The sequence below is a fragment of the Nannobrachium achirus genome (assembly GCF_963921795.1).
Source record: "Nannobrachium achirus genome assembly, chromosome: 7".
NCBI lineage: Eukaryota > Metazoa > Chordata > Actinopteri > Myctophiformes > Myctophidae > Nannobrachium > Nannobrachium achirus.
The window spans coordinates 66,188,113-66,209,815 of NC_137816.1; the positions used below are offsets into that span (position 1 = coordinate 66,188,113).

General features: G+C 42.4%; 1 protein-coding gene across 2 annotated transcripts; it reads left to right on the forward strand.

The window, feature by feature from the left end:
- The first annotated feature begins 1,068 nt into the window (after positions 1–1,068).
- LOC308288309 (transaldolase-like) lies at positions 1,069–21,309 on the forward strand. 2 transcript variants are annotated; one of them, XM_080729714.1, is made up of 8 exons: positions 1,069–1,273; positions 9,220–9,343; positions 10,372–10,479; positions 11,969–12,100; positions 15,157–15,332; positions 18,606–18,803; positions 19,513–19,706; positions 20,680–21,309. In XM_080729714.1, the coding sequence occupies exons 1-8, from the start codon at positions 1,168–1,170 to the stop codon at positions 20,710–20,712; spliced, it is 1,071 nt and encodes a 356-aa protein (XP_080585840.1). In that variant the 5' UTR covers positions 1,069–1,167; the 3' UTR covers positions 20,713–21,309. The 2 variants fall into 2 exon arrangements, with proteins under 2 accessions (XP_080585840.1, XP_080585841.1); XM_080729715.1 differs by having other exon boundaries at positions 19,513–19,658.
- The last annotated feature ends 394 nt before the right edge of the window (positions 21,310–21,703 follow it).

The following is a 21,703-nucleotide window of genomic DNA, read 5'->3' on the forward strand; positions in this document are numbered from 1 at the left end:
CTAACGGCTACTAACGGGTCTATGTGGATTTGTACGCTGTCAGAATTAAAGGAGTAGTTCACCCCCAAAATGACTATTTTTTCTATTGATTAATCATGCCATGGAGACTTGAGTTCAATAATATTTTTTGTATTTTTTGCATTCCTAAGATAAAAACATGATTAATGTAAATGTACCCCTATTGATTCCGGATGGGGACCCAAATGCATCCGGGTCCCCATCTGGAATCAATGGGGGTAAATTTATTGTAGCCTAATCATGTTTTTGTCTTGCGACAAAAAACGAAAACTATTATGTTACTCAAGTCTCCATGGCACGAGTAATCAATAGAAAAAAAGTAATTTTGGGGGTGAACTCAGGGACGTGCTGGCCATTGGGAAAAGCGGGACAACTCCCCAACGGCCGGTTCATTCCCAGCCGGTCCAGGCCGGCCATTAGGAAAAAAATAAAAATAAAATGTCGGCCTTCGTTCCATTTTGGGGGCTGGGCGGCCAACAAAGTAAATCGTCACTGTCGGGCAGAAACCTTGTATCTCCAAGTTTCAAATGTGTAATTTTCTTCGCAAAGAAAAGCCCTGCTTCATCATACAAGGCCGTCGCCCGTCGCACAAAAGTAGTGAAAACAGCAGATCTACACCGCGAGGCGTTGTGTGCTTGTAGATCGGCTGTTTTCACTAGTTTAATACGTTTTTTAAATGATAAGTACAAAACAAACGGTTTTGGACATACAAGGTTTCCACCCGACAACGACGAAATATAACTCATGTAATTGGCCCACTGGCTTGTCACTTGTCATGATCTGAAATGGCAAATCTTAGAGTAGCAGCAGCAGCGCTATAGAGAGAGATCTCTCTCTATAGCGCGCAATGAGGGCCTCTACAACTCTTTTTCCCGGGCTGAATCAGGGGCCCAGCACGTCCCTGGGTGAACTACATCTACTCCTAAGGGGAGAACTTGAGTTCAAATTTCAAAGTTTGAGAACAACTGGCTTATAATAATCGGACATGGCAACACTAGCCATTACGCAGCACGTAGGAACTTCCCGTTCCCCTTTCTTTCTGTTCGCGGCCGGCCAGACAGTCAGACAGACAGTCAGACAGACAGACAGACAGACAGGCAGACATTCCGTCCAGTCTCACGTGTCTCCAGTGTATAAAAGCTCTCCACAATGTCCACAGAGTCAGTGTCACCAGACAAGAGGAGGAAGATGGAGTCCGCGCTGGTCCAGCTGAAGAAGTACACGGTGGTGGTGGCGGACACCGGCGACTTCAACGGTAGGCACAGCACAGCACAGCACGGGTCACCGCGTTGGCCGTAACCGCTCCGCACGCGACGCCGCGCCGAGACATGTTACACAAGTCCGTGTGAACGACCGCAATGTCGCTCGCTCGGCTTTTTTGTATCGATTGATAGCCTATAACACGAGTACATGGAGTCCTCTTCTTCCCACGGCATCGTTTATCGACCAGAATAACTGCTCTGGTTCTACTACTTGTCGGCAAGCGACACCGCGCTGCCCATAATACAGGCTACACGTTTTTTACTCGTGTTGTTGTTGTTGGTGCTTGACATAAATAGACATAACGTTTAAATCTGATAATCGGATTGCCCGGTCGCGTTATCGCTCCCTAAACAGACGTTGATAATGTGTCATATGTCATTTTAAGTCAACGACGTTGTGTTTGTATGTTTTTTTCCTACAGTTTGAACGATTAGGGCTTGGGAAAGGATAGTTAATAGTTAATAGTTACTTTGTTTGTTTCTAGGTTGGTGTAATATGTTTGGTACCTACCTAATAATGTCTAACTATATGACATGCTGCAACGATGGTTGTTGCATCACCACGTGATGGCTGGCTGCACTCTAGGGCATGTTTAAATGGGGATGATGCACACATTGCACAGACATGCTGCTTTTGCAGAGAAATAATAGCCTGCTTCCAGTGGACTCTTTGCTGAGTCTGAGACCAGGCTAGAGAAATAATATAAGGGTCATGTTTTGTCGGGTCAGGTGCCAAAAGAACAAGCTTTCTGTGTTTTTTACACAGAAAGATGTGTTTTTGTTCCATGCTGATGAATTAATTGTCTATTGACAAAATGATGAGCACATCACTTGTAAACTTTAGACACAGACCTAGACCCTGTTTAGCCATGCATTGTGAAATGATGTGAACGAATGTTGAACAACCTGCAAGACTGCTCTTTGCATGATTGTATGGCAAACACCAGATACAATTTTATAATTTTACACATTTTATCTTAATCAACTAATCAGTATATTTGACAAATTCTTAATGTTTAATTAGTAAAATAATAATTTCTTTCGTGGACGATGGCCCCAGTGAGACCCCCTTGTTGGCTAACCCAATAAGACAAGTTGTGAGCATCATATGGCTGCTGTTAGCCTTGGATCAAGACTATCATAGATGTGTTTTATTAAGTCTGAATTGAATATGCAGGACCACAATGGAATGGAAACACACCCCTAGGGCTTAGTGTTCTCTTAGAAATCATTGTAATATCGTACCACTGTACTATTCGCAAACTGTTAAAGTATTCAATCAATGAGTCTATCTTTTACTTTTGTACAGGGTTGTCGCAACAAATTCTGGGCCCTGGGTACAAGGATTCACTGCGGGCCCCCTTAGGCTGGGAACGCATTATTTTGTGCTTTAGCTATTGAAAAATAGCAGATGTACAAGCTCACAGCGCGTTGTGGCTTGTAGATCTGCTATTTTTGAAAAATTGGAACCTTTTGTGGAAGTCTTTGAATATTTCAAAGGTTTTTTGAGAAACCTATGTTTCCCATCTCAAAATATTTAGTTCCAGGGACCCCCCCAGAAGCAAAATTTGAGTTACAAATGTTCACTTAAAAAATACATATATTCAAAGATTTGCACACATTTTCACGACTTTTCAAAAATGGCAGATCTACAAACTCGCAGCGTGGCACTTGGTGCTGCGCTATGAGCTTGTATATCTGCTATTTTTCAATAGTTAAAGTAAAGCATAAAATAATAAAGGCTCCTCCACTTTGGGCCCTAATAACTCAGTCCCACTCCCTCCCCCACTTGTGATGCCCCTTTTTTGTATACAAAAGTAAAATTCAGACTCTATAAAATGCGTCTCTGATTGTCTTGATCCGTGTGTGTGTGTGTGTGTGTGTGTGTGTGTGTGTGTGTGTGTGTGTGTGTGTGTGTGTGTGTGTGTGTGTGTGTGTGTGTGTGTGTGTGTGTGTGTGTGTGTGTGTGTGTGTGTGTGTGTGTGTGTGTGTGTGTGTGTGTGTGTGTGTGTGTGTGTGTGTGTGTGTGTGTGTGTGTGTGTGTGTGTGTGTGTGTGGAACCAATGAGTCTAATGTGTAATGCGTTTACCGGTTTGCTGTGATGTAAACCAAACCTTGCCTCATGTTGTTTCCTCATGCCTGCCTTGCAAGTCACCATGACAAGACACAAAATATGTTCCTCGTTCTCTGTTCAGGGTTGTCTGTTCTAGACCACTGCTTCTCAAAGTGGGGTCCGGGGACCCCATAGGAGTCCTTAAGGGGAGTTGCAGGGGGACCCCAGCTAAAATGAGGAAGCTTAATTTAGCTTATTTCACAAACGGGAAGTTTAGCCCAATGAGCAAATGTTATAATAAGGAGTGGGACTATTCATGTTTAAGAATGACTGTTCTAGGTGTCAACTCACCTAACAGTATATTCTAGTAAGGATGTGATCTTGTAATTGAAACGTCAATAGTTCATCAAGCCATTTTCATTTAGTGACCATTTGAAACCTGTATGTAGAGACTGTCGACCTTAAATAATCCACTGACATAGTCTGTATACAAATACTACTATCCTGAAATGTTTTGTATGTGTTGTCTGTACAATGCACTAGCTTGTAAGAAATTCAATCTGATCCCTATTTGATGGGTGTCACATTTTAATATAGAGGCACGCAAGAGCCTTGTCGCCTTATTAGTTGATGTTTATGCACTCTCCTGCAGTGCATTTCATGAACATCTCAACAGGAGAGGTTGTTGCTAGGCTATAGATATGCATGTGTTCGTTCCATCTCTAGGCTGTGTGCATGTGTTTGATGATGTTAGAATGGGAGTTTGTTCCATCTCTTCTCCAGCCTGTGTTTGAAGTACAGCCTGCCTGCAGCCGCAGCCTGTACTCTACTCCGTGTACCTCAGTAGGTCAGGTCAGTGCTGAGTGTGATTATAGTATTGGGGAAGCGCCTTCATGGCTTGCAAACTATGAAACTTATGTTGGCTGCCTGCCTCATAACATGAGGTACATAAAGAGCAGGTAATGGAACATATCCTCTCTCTGTTGGGTGGTAACCTTTAGTCCAAAACAGTTACTTTTCTGGATTAAAATTCAAAAGTAGCAGATCGTCAAGCTCAACGTAGTGTAGCTGGTTTTGAGCTTGTAGATCTGTATGATCAAGTAGGGCATTCATTTACCAAAACAAATAAAATATGGGGATAAGAGGTTTCTGCCCGACAGACAGCAACGATATAGTTCCGAGCTGCATAAAGGGATATTAATTACCTGCTTTTTAATATGCTTATGTTGAGGTATAATGCACTTTTGTTGCACTAAGTTTGACCTTTTGAAAGCAAAGCGCTACTGTAGGTACAGTATTACACTGCTATGTCCAACTGAGTTTAAATGGTAGGAGGAGGGATCATGGAAATGAATAGATTCATGTAATCTTTGCCCTTTGATATATTTCACACTAAACGGTATGTACACAGTACACACATCACGCCCTTTGTGTATTGTACGTATTTTGTGTGGAGAGTTTAACGTCCATTTTATGACCTTTACGCAGTAATTTTTTTTTTTTTTTAATATATCTTTTTTAGATATTGTCTTAAGTGCCATCATTGGGAAACCTGGCACAGTTTGCTCAAGCATTCTGTGGAAAGTAATTGCCAAATATTCTGGCCTTGATGTTGCGTTTCCTCTTTAGAATGGCCAAATAGAGAATTTGTGCAATTCTGGTCTTGGTTTCCTCTTCAGAAAGACCAAATGGAGAAGAATTTTTTCATTTTAGTTTCCTCTTTAGACTGGCCATAGAGAATCTCTGTTGTTTTGGCGTGAATGTTTTAATATCTGTGACATGAAATTAAAAGTCCTCTACCCTAGGCCTAGAGGTCTTCCAATGTTGTTCAGCTCAAGGATTGATTGATTGATTGATTGAAGAATTTATTAGAAGTTTGCAATAGAAAAAAGTACAGTTTCATGACAGTACAAATCACTGGTACAAGGTCAACTAAAAGGAGATCCTAGAAAGCCGAGGCTTATTTCCACAGGAACCACACTTTAAAGGGATATTCCACTTTCAAAAAAACGTTTGGTCATTGTATGGTCTAATCAGGCTTGTATGGACACCCTGAACAGTTTTTAATTTGCTTCATTCAGTATTTAGATATTTTATGTAAATGTTACCAGCTCCAACACGCCCAGGCCCTCTCCACATACACACCCATTGTAACTTCAAACTCCATTTTAACCATGATAGATTCATTAAAAACACACATTATTTTTTCTGGTGACTCATAATACCCTCCTAATACGTGAGCAGACCGTGTTTTTTCAATAACTTTTTTCATTTATTTTCAATAAAATATTATTGTATTTAATGTTTTCCATTTTCCCAAAGAATTATTAAAAATAAAAGAAAAAGGTTATTAATGAATCTATCATGGTTAAAATGGAGTTTGAAGTTACAATGGGTGTGTATGTGGAGAGGGCCTGGGCGTATTGGGCCTGGTAACATTTACATCAAATATCTAAATATTGAATGAAGAAAATTAAAAACTGTTCAGGGTGTCCATACAAGCCTGATTAGACCATACAATGACCAAAAGTTTTTTTGAAAGTGGAATATCCCTTTAAGTATCTCATATAACATTGAAAGACAGACGGATAGAACATACTTTATCTAGGATAATATCCGTTTCAAAAGCATAACATCAAATACAAAGGCAGAAAAAAAAGAAAAGAAAGGATCCCATAGCTGAGAGAGATGAAGCAGGGACCCCCACTACTGTACATATTGTATAGAATTGTGTTGCAGATTAAACCTTTTCATCAATGGCATCATAGACTTGTTAGATTCATGTTATTGTGTAACTATTTACAGATATTTAACCACTCAAACCCTCAATATTACCTAGTAAACCTGTCTGTTCACTATGTTATGTTTCCCTACACCAAACCACCAAATAGAGAATCTATTCGCACAAATAATTTCGCACTAAGATTTGTCAGCCCCCCTGTAGTAATTCGGAGGACTCCCTTAGGGGTCCCGGACCCCCAGTTGGAAGACCCCTGCTCTATGTGTGTGTGTGTGCGTGTGTACCCAGTACCACCAGCACCATGACTGAAGTTGAATAATGAGGAAGGCTCATTCTCAACTTTTACAAATGACTGAAACATAACCTTAGATTGACCTTATGTATTACTTGGTGACTCATCGAATTAACTGCTGACACGACACACAGACTGCTTAAACAGAGGTCTGTCTGTAGCAGCATTCACTGTTGTTTCTGCCTGTTGCTAAACAGTCTGACTGGCTGGCACCTTCCTTGGTAAGGAAGTACAAGATGTAATGTAACACCATGCCTGGCGAGCACATGATGGGCACATCGAAAGCCGTGGCTCTGTTTTCATTCAGTACAGGCTATACCGTACGACTATATTTACTCGGCATTGGAATTACTATACATTTATGTCTGTGGGCTTACCTATTAATGAAGCACATCACCTGGCTGTCTTCAATCTTATCTTTATATAACTGGTCTGCATTAATGCTCATAAGATGGCACAATCTTTGTCTGCTCACTCTGCGTCTCATTGGTGGGCTGTGCCCAGTTCAGACACTTCCCTACCAGTGTCATCATCAATGGGTAAAAGGTTTACAAGATAACAGACACGACTACAGCCTTTCTCTGCCTGGAAAGTACTGTAGGCCCCTCTGAAATGGAAACCGTTCTGTTCTCGCATACGTACTAAACTGTTTGAAATGTGAAACCATGACCAAACCTGCCTACTTACTGATGATGTCACTGACAGGCAGGTTTCTGAACCCCTGAGGCACAGTGTGAGTAGACGGAAATGGTGGCATCTTTTCAGCAGTATTACACGGGAGGTTGTGCTTTACCGTGATCATTGGCACGACAGAGAGTTCCGTAAGCCAGGGGTTCCCAAACGTCTCAGGGCACCCCATAAATATTTTTTTTAATCTGAGGCACCCCTATATTATAATTTTCACTCCCAGCACCTTATATTTATAGCATATTGTTGATTTAGTCAACTGAAATGTATTCTAGCAGGCCTTGATGGCATCGTAAGATGGCATCGTAATGACTGATTTTACACTTGGTTGTGTGCTGAAAATAGCCGATCTACAAGTAGATCGGCTATTTTCAGCACGCAACACCTGAGAGCAACCAAACATAAAATGACTCTCTTCTCCACTAGTCCCTCCCTAACGTTTTAGTCTAGTTTTTACTTTGTTGACGAAATTGTCAATATATATTTAGTTTTCGTCAGTGAAAAAAACGCAGTCAACAAACAGTTTTCGTCATAGTTTTAGTCAACGAAATCAACACTGGTGAAGTGGAACCTATTATTAATGCTGCAAGTACCACCACCCGGCCGCCAGCCTCACTTTAAATGAAGTGCTGTGTCCATTCCAATGCTTCTAGCTGCTTCTAGCTGCAGGTTCCATTCCAATGCTTCTAGCTGCTTCTAGCTGCAGGTTCCATTCCAATGCTTCTAGCTGCTTCTAGCTGCAGGTTCCATTCCAATGCTTCTAGCTGCTTCTAGCTGCAGGTTCCCATCAGCACAAAGACCACACATGGCCTGCTGGGAAGCAGATATGCAGGAACACAAAGGAGGCTTTGTTTGGACCAACGCCTACCTTGGCACCGCTCCGGTGTTTGCTTCCTTGTTCAATGTCATTGTGCTGCTACACCACGAACGTTAACCTAAATGAATGTGTAGCATGCTGCGCTGCCTGGCCTGCATGGGAATCCCTCTGCATTTCAGCTTCAAAAGCGTTTACATGGCATCTGTTTTACCTTTAGAGACATTTTGTACTCTTTACTGCTTTTTTTTATTTTATTATTTTAGATCAATTTGCTTTAAATTCTTAAGGTGACCCACAGGAATTCCCTGTGTAGTGTATCTAGAACAAACCACTAGATCAGTGGTTCTCAACCTGAGGGTCGGGACCCCCAGGGGGGGTCACCAAATTATTTTGGGGGGTCCCCAGATGATGAACTTGTTTTCTCACTCAACAGTAAAGAAACCAACATAAAGTTTTAAGTGTATAGAGGATATCTGCACGTTTTTAAAGTGACAATTTAAGGAATTTTTAAAACCTCTAAAATGACATTGGCCAAATTGTCAAATATTAGAGGCACTGCAGTTGCGAGGCGTTGTGAGCATGTAGATCTGCTATTTTCACAATAGAACCGTTTTATACAAAATGTAATGCCTCAACTCTTAGTGCTCGTCAGGGTAGGGGTCCCCGGTTAAAATATGATTATTTTGGGGGTCGCGGCCTGAAAAGGTTGAGAACCACTGCACTAGATTGTGCTAACTTGAGTTTAGCTGCATGAGGTGAGCTGTGATTGGGGCATCATTGAGTGTATCTGAGTGTGGCGCTGTCGCCGGTAGGTTTATGACATTCAATAACTCCCCTTAACCAGGAAAAAAGTGAACTGTATAGGGCTGTCACAATTATTACATAATCGTCTAATCGTGATTTTTTGACATAATCGTGATTATTTTTCATAATCGTCATAATCGTTTCCATGTTGAAAAATTTTCATATATTTAAATAAAAGGTCAAAAACTGTGGAAATAGCAGATCTACAAGCTCGCATCGCGACGCGTTGTGTGCTTGTAGAGCTGCTATTTCCACTATCAATGTTCTTTTTTTAAGTATAAAGTTGTCAAATATGTCAGTAATTTCTTTGTATATTTAGGTTATGTGTCATATCTACCATGTGCAACTTAAAAGCCTAAAAGCCAAACAGAAATGTAATTGTCATTGACAAAAACACAATTAAATCGTTAATCGCAATTATTTGAGTGACAAATAATCGTCATGTAAAATGTCATAATCGTGACAGCCCTAGAACTGTATAGTGTTTCCAGACTGGTTTATGTGTGGCATTAATATCCTCTCTTCCCCGATGTGCTAATCTTGCAGCCATTGAGGAGTACAAACCACAAGATGCAACGACCAACCCCTCTCTCATCCTGGCTGCTTCCAAGATGCCAGCCTACCAGCATCTACTGGACCAGGCCATTAAATATGGCATTGCAAAGGGCGGGTACGTGAGTTCAGTCACACACTAGGGCTGCGAATCTTTGGGTATCCCACGATTCGATTCAGAATCGATTCTTGAGGTCACGATTCACGATTTTTTTCCCGATTATTTCAAATCCAAACGATTCGAATTCAGAAACGATTATTTTCCGTTTAAAAAAAATTCTCTATTCAAAATGATTCTCTATTCAAAACGATTCTCTATTCAATTCATATATCAGGATCTACTCCAGCCTGCTTGCATGAAAGCAGAGTACATTTACGTGGCTTTTATAATTGTAAAGGTTTTATCAACGTATTGCAATAATGTAAACAAACAAAGGTAAATCCAAGACAACATGTCTGATTTATTCATGCTTGCACACATTCTTTTAACTTGTAAAAACACAACATAATATGTAATAAATAATATCTAATAAAAAAAAAAAAGATTTTTGGAAAATGAGAATCAATTCTGAATCTTACCATGTTAGAAACAAGATTCGAATTCGAATCGATTTTTTTCCTGCACCCCTATCACACACTGTAAAATAAAATCAAGCGCTGTAAATTGCACATCCGTTTCTATTTGCCCTGCAGTGCAGTGTTTCCCAAGCTTTTGTCCTTGGATCCCTCCCTTTCTTACATCTGACACCAGCTGAGACCCTCCACACACGTGCATGCATGCCCGTGCCATGCAGGCAAACACACATTATAATTTCTTTCAGGCATGTTAACCACATAAGCCCTGTCTACTTATAATAGCAAAAAATAGCAGATCTACAAGCCAACCTTGATTCAACAATTCCTACATACAATGATTTAGCAGATGCGTTCAAAAACATAATCCCTTATTGTTTTGATATTTTATGGCTATAGCGTTCAGTTCACAACATGCATCCTAATCTTTATAGATTTATCTCATTTGTTTGAGAAATTGTGTCTTTTGGTTTGAAACATTGACAAAGGCTAGAGTTAAAACTGTATGTTTATTCCTTTTGCAAAATACTAGTGGTCTGTTACTAATTTATATTTTACTTTCGTTGTTTTCAGGACTGAAGAGGAGCAGGTGACCAACACCATGGACAAGCTTTTTGTGAGTTTTGGCCTGGAGATCCTCAAGAAGGTTCCTGGCAGGGTTTCTACCGAGGTGGACGCAAGGTTAGGACTGAGGAATTACTTTGTTGCTTTAGTGCAGAAACCATCTCTCCATAATGTAACTTGTTGTGTTTTATTTTTTGTATTTTAAAGGTGATACACCATGAAAATTCACTTTTCCTATTTTAAAACCTTTTTTTGGGGTCCCACTAGCACCTTCTATCCTCACAAAGTCCCATTTCTGACCGTTGTGTCTTTCTCTGGTTTTGGGAAGGCAGAGGTTAAAAGCATCCCACGGGTTCTCAAAACAGGCTGTCCAGATTTGCTGCCGTTTGTGACGTCATAAACGGCAGTTTTTGAAGATAAAACATTTTTATTTTCAAAAAAAAATCAAAATCAAAAAGATTTTCTTTTTGGGGGGGGGGGGGGGGGGGGGCGCAGTTCAGGCCAAAGGTGGTACTGCATCTGAAAAATGCTCTGAGAGCCATTCAAAATGAGAGAGGCTCTCTATTCAGGAGTGGTAATTTAGCCTCAAACCTTTTGAAAAACGTTTTTGAGACATAAACAATATGACAAATACTTTTTAAATGCATGGTGTATCACCTTTAACACTCTACTTGATCGCGCTACAGTGTCACTCAAAAGTAGCAGATCCACAAGCTCCAAAACGCGGCGCTATTCGACGCGTTTCAGCTAGATCTACTTTTGATGATTTCGTAACAAGTTTTGGACATAGGTTTACACACCCAACAGGGATGACTTACTAGTTTAATCATGAATGTGTTTACTTTATTTTGATGATAGTGGCTAAGTAGAGACTTCACAATTCAGATTCAAGCATGTAGGCTGTCGGCAAAGCTTGCAATCATTAGGAACACATGATGCCCCCTGAAGTGGTGCAAACCCTGTTCTTGCAAAGTCTTTTCTTAGAGACAGCAGACCGTTATGTTGGGCATCAGATGTGAATATTTTACCAAATGGTACTGTTGGAACAAGCCTCTACATCAGGGCTTCCCAAACGTTTTTGTCTCAGGGCACCCCATTAATATTTCTTTAATCCGAGGCACCCCTACATTATAATTTTCACTCCCAGCACCTTATATTTATAGCATGTCGTCGTTGTCTGGTGGAAACCTTGTATGTCCAAAACCGTTCATTTTGTATTTATCATCTATAAAATGTACAAAACTAGTGAAAACAGCAGATCTACAAGCACACAACGCCTCGCATCGCTGTATGATGGCTTTGCTTTACCAAAAGATGTACACATTTGAAACTTGGAGATAATATTTTAGTGATTATGTTGCGAGGAAAACGTTGAGATAACAGCCATTTTGGTTAGAACTGACTGAAAATAACTTTGTACTAAATATGATACTAAATATCTTTTCAAGTGTCCAAAATAAATAAATTCCAAATATTATCAAATGATCTCGCGGCACCCCTGGACTGCTGTCGCGGCACCCCAGGTTGCCCCGTCACCCACTTTGAAAACCCCTGCTCTACATAGTGTACAAATGAGTGGTTTTCATGGTGTTCCTCTTCTCTCCAGGCTGTCCTATGACAAGGAGGAGATGATCTCCAGAGCTCTGAAGATCATGTCTCTGTACGAGGAGGCAGGCATCGGTAAGGACCGTGTGCTCATCAAGCTGTCCTCCACGTGGGAAGGCATCCAGGCTGGCAGGTCAGTTCACTCACATTAACCTTTCATTTATACAATAAATGACATTATACAACAGGTAGTCGGGCTCTCAATGGAAAACAGGCTCTCCAACCGTGCATATAACGAGCACTACTGCACTGTTTCTCATCAAGTAAAGAAATCAGCTGCGTTGGTCACGAAAGACAGCAAGCGCTCCTCTCTGACAATTGGAGACCGACACAGCCCGCAGCCCGACATTATAAACAAGCTTAATTGCTGCAGCAGCCTTTTTTCTCATATGGTGATTTGTTAAGAACAGAGTCCTTTTCCAACTGTCTTTATATAGACCTATATAAGACATTGTAGCAAGTACCGTGCTAATTATGGAACAAATAAACATCGGAGCCTAATTCTTCAATCAATCAAAAAGCCTTGCTGGAAAACACAGCTGACGGCCGCCGCTAAATCAGACAGCAGGCGCACAGGCTATTATAGCTACAACGTTCACACAACGTCTATTATGATTATTAGGATACAAAAAGTGTCTGTGGACTGTTTCAACGATGTCCTCCGCTCTGCTCTGCTCGACCAGCGCTGGCAGCGCATGCATGCACTGCACACGCCACAGCAGCGAGCAGCCAGCCACACGCACACACACAGCGCACGCACACACACACTCACGCTCAACTGTCAAGTTGCGAAACAGCGCAGCGGTGCAGCCATAGAGTCATGAGCGCGCAGTTTACACAGTCACAGAGACATCATGATACTGCGCTGCGCTTGCCTACCGGATTATAAAAGCCCGACCCGACCCATAGCCCGTCATATACATGGAAATTTGAGCCCGGCCCAGCCCGCGCCGCGCCGACCCGTCGGGTCCCGTCGGGCTCGGGCTGAATTTCTAAGCTCTAGCATTAAAACATTACAAATTCCTATCGAATATCTTAATTACAATGAAATTAAGTTGACGTGTTTTTTTTAAGGGCAACAGTTGTATAATTGCAATAATACACGAGAGGTTACCGCACTCCAGTGATGCTCGGCGGAACTCGCCTACGGCTCGTTCCTGACCGCATCACTGTCGTGCAAATAATTCAGTTATCCCACACCCTCTCGTGTAATATTGCTTAATTCTAAACGGATCAGCATTTTATAAACCTGTGTATGGTACTGCTCAATTCAGTGTTTATGCTAGTCTTTTAGATCAGTGGTTCCCAAACCTTTTGGCTCGAGACCCCAAAGAAGAATTTGATGTTAAACTATTATTATTTTGTGGGGTCGTGGCCTAAAAAGGTTGAGAACCACTGCAGTAGTATATCATGTACAATTAAATGGCAAAACACAGTTTCAAGTTAAAAAGCATCCACAGCCGGTCCAAGACCATGTAAATCAAATCAAATCAATGTAGTCTTGTTCTACATGGTGGCAGGATTGGTGCTCCAGTAACCAAACAATGTTTTACTCTCACTTTAAAAGCAGTGAAAGTTGGACCGTCTGGTAGATGGAACATTATTTCCCCAAGTAGTGTATCAGTGCTGCACCTGACAGTGTCCTCTAGAGGTCGCCCTAGTCCTAGTCCTAGTCCTAACACAACTGCATTGGCTATAATGGTTTCCTTTCTAATGTATTCTATTCTCCCAGAGCTGGAGGACATGCAGTGCATGGACCCCCAAATGTTTGTGTGTTTTGCCACGGACCCCATACATGAAAATACTTTGTATCAGGGACCACCACTCCAGAATAGGGGATTTGTTAAAAACAATGCTACATTTTTAGCATTGTTTTTAATTAACTAAACTATTTTTCAAAAATAGCAGATTTATAAGCTCTCAACGCTGTGAGCTTCTATACACTTACTCTATACTGTACAGGTACAGTATGTTGGTTTGAGCGAGATATGCATATTATCTGTCCTACTGCCAGATGTTATTATTTATTTATTGGGGCTGGTGCCAGCAAAAAGCAGCTTACCTTTGCGATGTTATAGAAAATTATCTATTGATAATTTTCAAACTAATTTGTTTTACAATGGAAGCTCATATGTGTACCTTAGCCGAGCTGGCGGCAGAGGGCAGCCTTATGCAAAGAATTCATGTGAATTGGGCCACTTCACTTGCCATCCATTCAGAGCATAGAAATGCATTTTCTAGAACAGATCCACAGAAAACAGCCAGGAAGTGATTTGGGACTCCATTATTGCTAACGTGCGGTGGATTTTTGAGAGCAGCGTTACGGGAGATGTTTTTACTGTACACGGCGGCGTCATCAGACAAGGTAAAAAGAAAGAGCCGTATTGGCAGCGCACTTGGTTCAAAATTGGGGCGAACGGGAACGTCCGAAGCAGTAAAAGAGTTAAGCAAATCATCTGCAAACCCCCCCCCAAAAATAATTTGAGGACCCTGCAGTTTGGGAACCCCTGCACCAGTTCAAGTGCAGTGGTTCGTCCCCCCGTCCGTCCCCCCCACATTAGAACAGCAGTTAACCCATTTAGCCAGTGAAAAATAGCAGATATACAAGCTCTCAGCGCGGCACCGAGTGCCGCGCTGCGAGCTTGTAGATCTGCTATTTTTGAAAAAGTCGTGAAAATGTTTGCAAATCTTTGATATTTCAAAGCGAACGTTTGTAACTCAAATTTTGGTTCTGGGTGGTCCCTGGAACTAGATATTTTGAAATGGGGGTCCGTGGCTAAATAAATATCATTTTGTGGGTCCTTCACATGATAAGGTTTGAGCACCACTGACATAGCAGTCTCTCAAGAACAGACTAATTGAGCTCCAGTTAAGTGAAAAGGACCTTTTCTTTGACGATGGCTGGCCAGATTGCTGACATAGAAACATAGGTTTTTTCCAAAAATCTCTTAGAAGGATTCAAAAGACACTTATAGAATCGGGTCAAAATTCTAACGTTCACGATTTTTCAAAAATAGCAGATCTACAAGCTCGCAGCGCGGCACTGAGCTTGTATATCTGCTATTTTTTAATATTTAAAGCATACAATATTGCGTCATAATGTGTTCAGGCCTAAATGGGTTGATTTAGTGTTGTGTCTTTGGTTTGGACTAATACATGTGTTTGTGTTTGCTCTGCTGCCCCCTACAGGGAGCTGGAGGAGAAGCATGGCATCCACTGCAACATGACCCTGCTGTTCTCCTTCGCCCAGGCCGTGGCCTGCGCCGAGGCCAAGGTCACCCTGATCTCCCCCTTCGTGGGCCGCATCCTGGACTGGTACAAAGAGAACACGGGCACCAAGAGCTACGAGCCGCACGACGACCCAGGTAACGGGAACACATTCACTGCTTCTCTAGCGTAGTGTTTAAGAGCTACGAGCCGCACGACGACCCAGGTAACAGGAACGCACGCATTCACTGCTTCTCTAACGTAGTGCACGATGACCCAGGTAACAGGAACACATTCACTGAGCCGCACGACGACCCAGGTAACGGGAACACATTCACTGCTTCTCTAGCGTAGTGCACGACGACCCAGGTAACGGGAACACATTCACTGCTTCTCTAGCGTAGTGCACGACGACCCAGGTAACAGGAACACATTCACTGCTTCTCTAGCGTAGTGCACGACGACCCAGGTAACAGGAACACATTCACTGCTTCTCTAGCGTAGTGCACGACGACCCAGGTAACGGGAACACATTCACTGCTTCTCTAGCGTAGTGCACGACGACCCAGGTAACGGGAACACATTCACTGCTTCTCTAGCGTAGTGCACGACGACCCAGGTAACAGGAACACATTCACTGAGCCGCACGACGACCCAGGTAACGGGAACGAATGCCAGAAAAGTCGCCCTCTTTCAAAGGCGCCCCAGACTCGTTTCCCAACGGGTCTGTGGCCTTAAGCTAGATGCAGAATAGACTAAAATCAAATCTGTGCTTATGGGGGTCCCTGGAACAAAAATGTTTGCAATAGGGGTCCATCCGTGGAACAAAATATTTTGAGATGGGGGTCCACGGCCAAAAACAGATTTTGGGGGTCCTTTACCACTGATAGGCTCATTCTACAAATGTCTTCTAAATCATAACACTTTTCTGAAAAAAACGTATGTTGCCATCAGTGTTTCTCAAACTTTGTCATGTGAAGGACCCCCAGAATGATATGTATTTGGCTACGGACCCCCATCTCAAAATATTTCGTTCCAGGGACCCCCAGAAGCAAATATTTAAGCAATATTACACGAGAGGGTGTGGGATAACTGAATTATTTGCACGAGTGTGATGCGGTCAGACGCCGAGCATCACAGGAGTGCAAATAATTCAGTTATCCCACACCCTCGAGTGTAATATTGCAATTATACAACCACCAACAAACAAAACACATTAAAGTATAGGCTATTCACACTGTGGGGCAATTCACAATTTAAACAATCGCTAATCTGATTCCTTGGAAGAGTTTGACAGACATTAAATAGTCCCTGTTGTTGACTTGTTGATTAAAAAGAGCTGCGCTGTGAGCGCAGTCACCGAGGCAGCAATCACCGCACAGCTGAGCTATCCGTTCCAATAGGCTATGCTCCGCCGTACGACCGTATCGCGCAGCGAAAATAGCCGATCTACAATGCGCCGTGTCGCGCCGCGTTGCTACTTGTAGATCGGCTATTTTCGCTGCACGACACCATTGTATGACAACAACAAGTCCCGGAAACATTTCACAGCCCAAGTAGTTGTCCTGGCTGTATTGAGTAACTTCGAGCTCTTCCTTTGACAAAGCACAATGTCTGGTTGGTTTCGTGTTCTCCTTATCATCCTCATCTAACCATTCATCTAAAGTAAGTCCACCAAATATATCGAAATTAACAGTGAAATCGATTTCCAACGGGATAGTGTTGGGATAGTGTTGTTCTCCGGTGCGAGTGGCACAGCTAGTGTGTTTCGCCTCCAGAGGGCGCAGCTGTGCCATATATGGGATAATCAGGTGCAGTGGCGGAGTGATACATTCTTCATGTGATTAGGCCCAGGTCTAGCAGTGCATCTGTGCTCGTTTGATGCAGGCTGGAGAGCCTGTTTTCCATTGAGAGCCGGACTACTTGTTGTATAATTGATTTTAGTCTATTCTGCATCTAGCCTAAGGCCACAGACCCGTTGGGAAACGAGTTTGGGGGCGACTTTGAAAGAGGGCGACTTATCTGGCTACCACAGGAACACATTCACTGCTTCTCTAACGTAGTGTTTGCAGACCTCCATCAGGAAATGGTTTGTGTAGATGCGCTTAAAGTGGTTTAAACTGATTGTATTATTTTGCTGGGGGTCCCCAGATCCCACCTAGTTGATTAGAATCCTGGCACCATAAAGACCTTGAATATTATTACTTGACCTTTTGATTACCGATAAGTTGGTGCTGAAGTGGATGTTTTTAAATGGATGCTGTTGATTAAAACAAAATGACAGCATTGCAGAACGAATGTGATGCGGTCTAGCCAACACTGCCCTCCACACCCTCGTGCCTGGCATGTTATACTCAAGAAAACTTTGAATTACAGACTTTTACTTCTAACAGAAATTCTACATTGCAGTATTGATACTTTTACTTAAGTAAATCATTTGAGTACCTTTTTCCACCACTGCATTGCGACGTTGCTTCACTGCGGCGCAACAGCCAAACACCTAGGGTAGTCCTTCATATTGGGATGGTATTGTTCAGTAGGGTTGCAACGGTATGAGATTTTTAACACCGAAAATATTGTCCGTGTCAACACCGCGGTTATCGGTAACACTGTTTCAACCACCATTGCGTGTCTTGTCGTCTTGTGAGCACTCAGTAGCAGCCAATGCTACCTCGAGCTACAACAACAACAACAACAACCATCCGACCATATTAAAAATTCTGTTAGTGTTACAACAGCCCTGCGTTTTCTAGTTTGGCTAATCGTTGTTTTTCTGCCTACTGCGCGCTGTGACATAAAGCCACAACTTGTCTCTGAACGTGCCCTGCGAGTGGGGACGAGACGTCATGCAGTCTGATGGGCTGTGCCTCGCCCCGTGGGTGATCCGTTGATTCTGGATCTGTTCTCGACACTCCCACACAAGGAACAGCTCCCGGCCTCCCGCGATTTGAGAACCGAATCCCATCGTTCATTTAAAAGAGCTGTTCAAAAGAGTGGAATCGTTGGTGAACGTTACATAAGGAACAGCTCCCGGCCTCCCGTGATTGAGAACCGAATCCTATTGTTCATTTAAAAGAGCTGTTCAAAAGAGTGGAATCGTTGGCGAACGTCACATCTCTACTGCGCTCCTCGGGGCAGAGCAGCGGATGCGTTTTCTTTTTATTTAACAGTGTTATCGGTGTGCAAGTAAAGTACTCGGTGTTGTGCTCGCTCACCGGTAACACCGATTACCGTTGCAACCCTATCATTCAGGACTGGTTTCCAAAGCCGTAGGCATAGGATAGGCTCTGTTTAGGCATAGGATTTCTCCCGTGTCCAAGAAGCCCACGCAATGAATTTAAAATTCCCCATTGCCAGTGCTAGGCAGAGATCTCTTGGATCATTTGAGACATCTAAAAAATGTAATGTTAAATCCTGATCCTGTCCTTTAGGTGTGATCAGCGTGACCAAGATCTACAACTACTACAAGAAGTTTGGCTACGCCACGGTGGTGATGGGCGCCTCCTTCAGGAACACGGGCCAGGTGAAGGCCCTGGCGGGCTGCGACCTTCTCACCATCTCCCCTGGCCTGCTGGGGGAGCTCAGCCAGGACCACGCTGCTGTCACTGAGATGCTCAACGACAGCAAAGGTAATGCATTAACCAACCCATTTAGGGCCTAGAATTATTGAATGCTTTAACCAGTGGAAAAATAGCAGATATACAAGCTCACAGCGCGGCACCGAGTGCTGCGCTGCGAGCTTGTCGATCTGCTATTTTTGAAAAATCAAGAAAATTAGAATTTTGATTTTTTTTTTTTTTTATCCTTCTAAGGTTTTTTGAAAAACCTATGTTTCTATGTCAGCAATCTGGCCAGCCATCGTCAAAGAAAAGGTTCTTTTCACTTAAATGGAGCTCAGTTAGTCTGTTCTTGAGAGACTGCTATGTCAGTGGTTCTCAAACCTTTTCATGTGAAGGACCCCCAAACTGATATGTATTTGGCCACGGACCCCCATCTCAAAATATTTAGTTCCAGGGACCCCCCAAGAAGCAAAATTTCAAAGATTTTCACACATTTTCACGACTAAAAAAAAAAAGAATAGCAGATCTACAAGCTCGCAGCGCGGCACTCGGTGCCACGCTGTGAGCTTGTATATCTGCTATTTTTCACTGGTTAAAGCATTCAATAATTCTAGGCCTAAAATACTCACCTGTAGGGCTGGCAATTAAGTAAGTGTGTGTGTGTGTGTGTGTGTGTGTGATTAACCTTCAGCTATTTTTGAATAGCCAAAGAAATAAATAATGGTTAAGATGCAGACCCTGTCTTTTGAAGAAGACTAATGTTGTTCTGTGTGTGCAGCCAAGGCCAGTGACCTGAAGAAGGTCCACATGGACGAGAAGGCGTTCCGCTGGGAGCACAACGAGGACCGCATGGCCGTGGAGAAGCTCTCTGACGGCATCCGCAAGTTTGCTGCTGACGCCGTCAAGCTGGAGACCATGATCAAAGTAAGAACCATAAATAAACCATGCATCAAGCTGGAGACCATGATCAAAGTAAGAACCATAATTGATTTTGTCACGATATGACATTTTACATGACGATTAATTGTCACTCAAATAATTGGCGATTAACAATTTAATTGTGTTTTTGTCGTTGATAATTACATTTCTGTTTGGCTTTTAGGCTTTGAAGTTGCATATGGTAGATATGACACATAACCTAAACACACAAATAAATTACTGACATATTTGACAACTTACTACTTAAAAAATAACATTGATAGTGGAAATAGCCGTTCTACAAGCTCATCGCGACGCGTTTCCACTATTTCTGAGATTTTTCAACATTCGCGATTATGACGATTATGACAAAATAATTGCGATAATGTCAAATAATCACGATTAGACAATTATGTAATAATTGTGACAGCCCTAGCAAAAATGTGATTTTAGTTTTAGTCAGTCTTTGGAATAAATCGGTTTTCGTCACAGGGGTTGACACTAAGGTCTCCGTGGCACTTGCCCGTCGGGCAAGTACAGGTCATGTTCTACTTGCCCTCAGGTCTTGGCCACTTGCACAAAATGTGCACTTGCCCAGTCGGGCAACCCAGTAGCAAACTTCACCTGCCCAAGGTTTTTTTTTTTTACCTGCCCCGGGCAGTCGGGCAACCGTTAGTGTCAATCCCTGCGTCATATTTTAGTCGTCTGAAAAGTCGACTAGAATCTTATATTTAGTCGACTTTTCAATCTACAGATTTTGTTGTTGACAAATGTATTTTAGCAGGCCTTTATGGCGATTTCACGCTTGGTTGCATGTGAATGTGAAAATAGACAATCTACAAGCTCACACATTTAATCAGTCAAACACAATGTAGTAAGATTTAATGAGATTATCCTCATATCATTATGATGTTCACTGATTTGGAAAACCCCAAACCACTGACCTAGGACTATGATGATGATGATGCCAATGCCGTTTTTGTGTAAAAAAAGTTGTGCCAACGTTTGGCCTCTTGTGTCCCGGCAGGAGAAGATGCTTAACGTGAAGAACGGCAAGTAATGCTGGTTGATCCGTCAGTCACCTGGACGTCATCAGGAGAGGAAGGTCTTCAGGCTGCCTGGGGGGAAGGTGGGATCTCTGGACCGCTGGGGTCTTCTTTAATACCATCATCTTCTTGGTGGGACTGGAAGCCCTCCTCCTCCTCACCCCTCTAGACTGGGACTGACTCACATTTCCTTTTTTTTTAACCACAACCCTCCCTGTTCAGATCGGCTCTTTAGGTCGAAGATACTTTAGTGTAGAGTAAAGAAACAGGAGGGGGGCCTAGTACTGAGCCTTGGGGGACTCCAGTCAAGTGTGTGTGTATATAGGGTTTGTACTGTTTGTACTTTAGTGGTTAATAGTATGGCGATTCAATGCTAAGATGCTCAGATGCTGAAATACATTGTTAAAAAATTGAAATCTGACTTGATGAAATGAGAGTGGGCCCAGTCTACTGGGGTGTAATGGTGTCACGTGACTGCTAACTAGAGGACCAGGAGTTGTTTAACAACATTATGTGACCAAGACTTGGCGAAAAAAAAAGAGATTACAACATTCCTTAAAATATTTTATTGCGCTTTATTGATTCCATAATTAAACCTTTTCCTCAGAAAATTGAATTTGTTGTTTCGTTTTTTACGTTCCTTGTTATAGGGGCAAGAAAAGCATTCAAAGTCTTATGATTATTTCATTTTGAAATGGACCATGTTTCAGTTTCAGGGATTTATCAAATGCCTTGGCATGAACTCTAGTATAAAACAAGGTAAATACTCACATAATACTGTAAAGAGACAGGTAAACATCAAACCTAGACGGGTAAACATCAAACCTAGCATGTCTAAATGACAAGCTGTCTAAACCATAGACTGTAGAAAAATATGGACGGTGCGAAGCCATTGCTTTCTATGCTGCGGAAATGAGGTTTTTTTTGCCCCTTGTATGGGTGTCGCCATCATTGTTTGAAAGGTACCCCAGGAATCATAAGGAATGCTATTGGCTGCCAACGGTC